The sequence below is a fragment of the Echinococcus granulosus genome, assembly GCF_000524195.1.
Source record: "Echinococcus granulosus chromosome Unknown EG_S00610, whole genome shotgun sequence".
Lineage (NCBI taxonomy): Eukaryota > Metazoa > Platyhelminthes > Cestoda > Cyclophyllidea > Taeniidae > Echinococcus > Echinococcus granulosus.
The window spans coordinates 602-1056 of NW_020170989.1; the positions used below are offsets into that span (position 1 = coordinate 602).

General features: G+C 41.8%; 1 protein-coding gene across 1 annotated transcript; it reads right to left on the bottom strand. All coding sequences in view use genetic code 11, as the record gives it.

Moving 5' to 3' along the window:
• Positions 1-246: 246 nt before the first annotated feature.
• On the bottom strand, positions 247-410 carry EGR_11246 (hypothetical protein; the record flags this gene model as incomplete). The annotated part of the gene is made up of 2 exons (XM_024500493.1): positions 247-261; positions 312-410. 2 exons carry the CDS (start codon positions 408-410, stop codon positions 247-249), a joined length of 114 nt encoding a protein of 37 aa, XP_024345093.1.
• Between the last annotated feature and the right edge of the window lie 45 nt (positions 411-455).

A 455-nucleotide genomic window follows, 5' to 3' on the forward strand; every position in this document is an offset into this window, starting at 1 on the left:
CATAGAGTACAAAAATTTGTCTCTCTACGGCACTCTTCTGATAATATTATTTAAAGTTTAATGAGCTAAAGAAGGCACTCCACTGATTATAGCAATCTCATCACCACGCTCATTTAGCGTCCTACCAATCCAAGCGGACTTTCGATCTAACATCTTTCCTGTCATGTAGATCACCTATTTCTGCTTTTATCATGATGTCCATTCCACAAATATCCCGCTGTTGATAATTCCTATGAAACTGCCCAGTTACTTTACCATGATCTTTAACGGTGGATTAGTAATTTGATCGTTAATTCGACGCCAGCACCAACGTGGACTAGCACACAGGCAATGATACTGTAGAAGTTGCCAGAATTGTGCACAAAATTGGGTGCTGAAAAGGTAGTTGCCAGGACGGTGGCGATCAGCATCAGCAGGTAGCGTAATCAGGAGAATACACGGGAAATCGAAGGAGA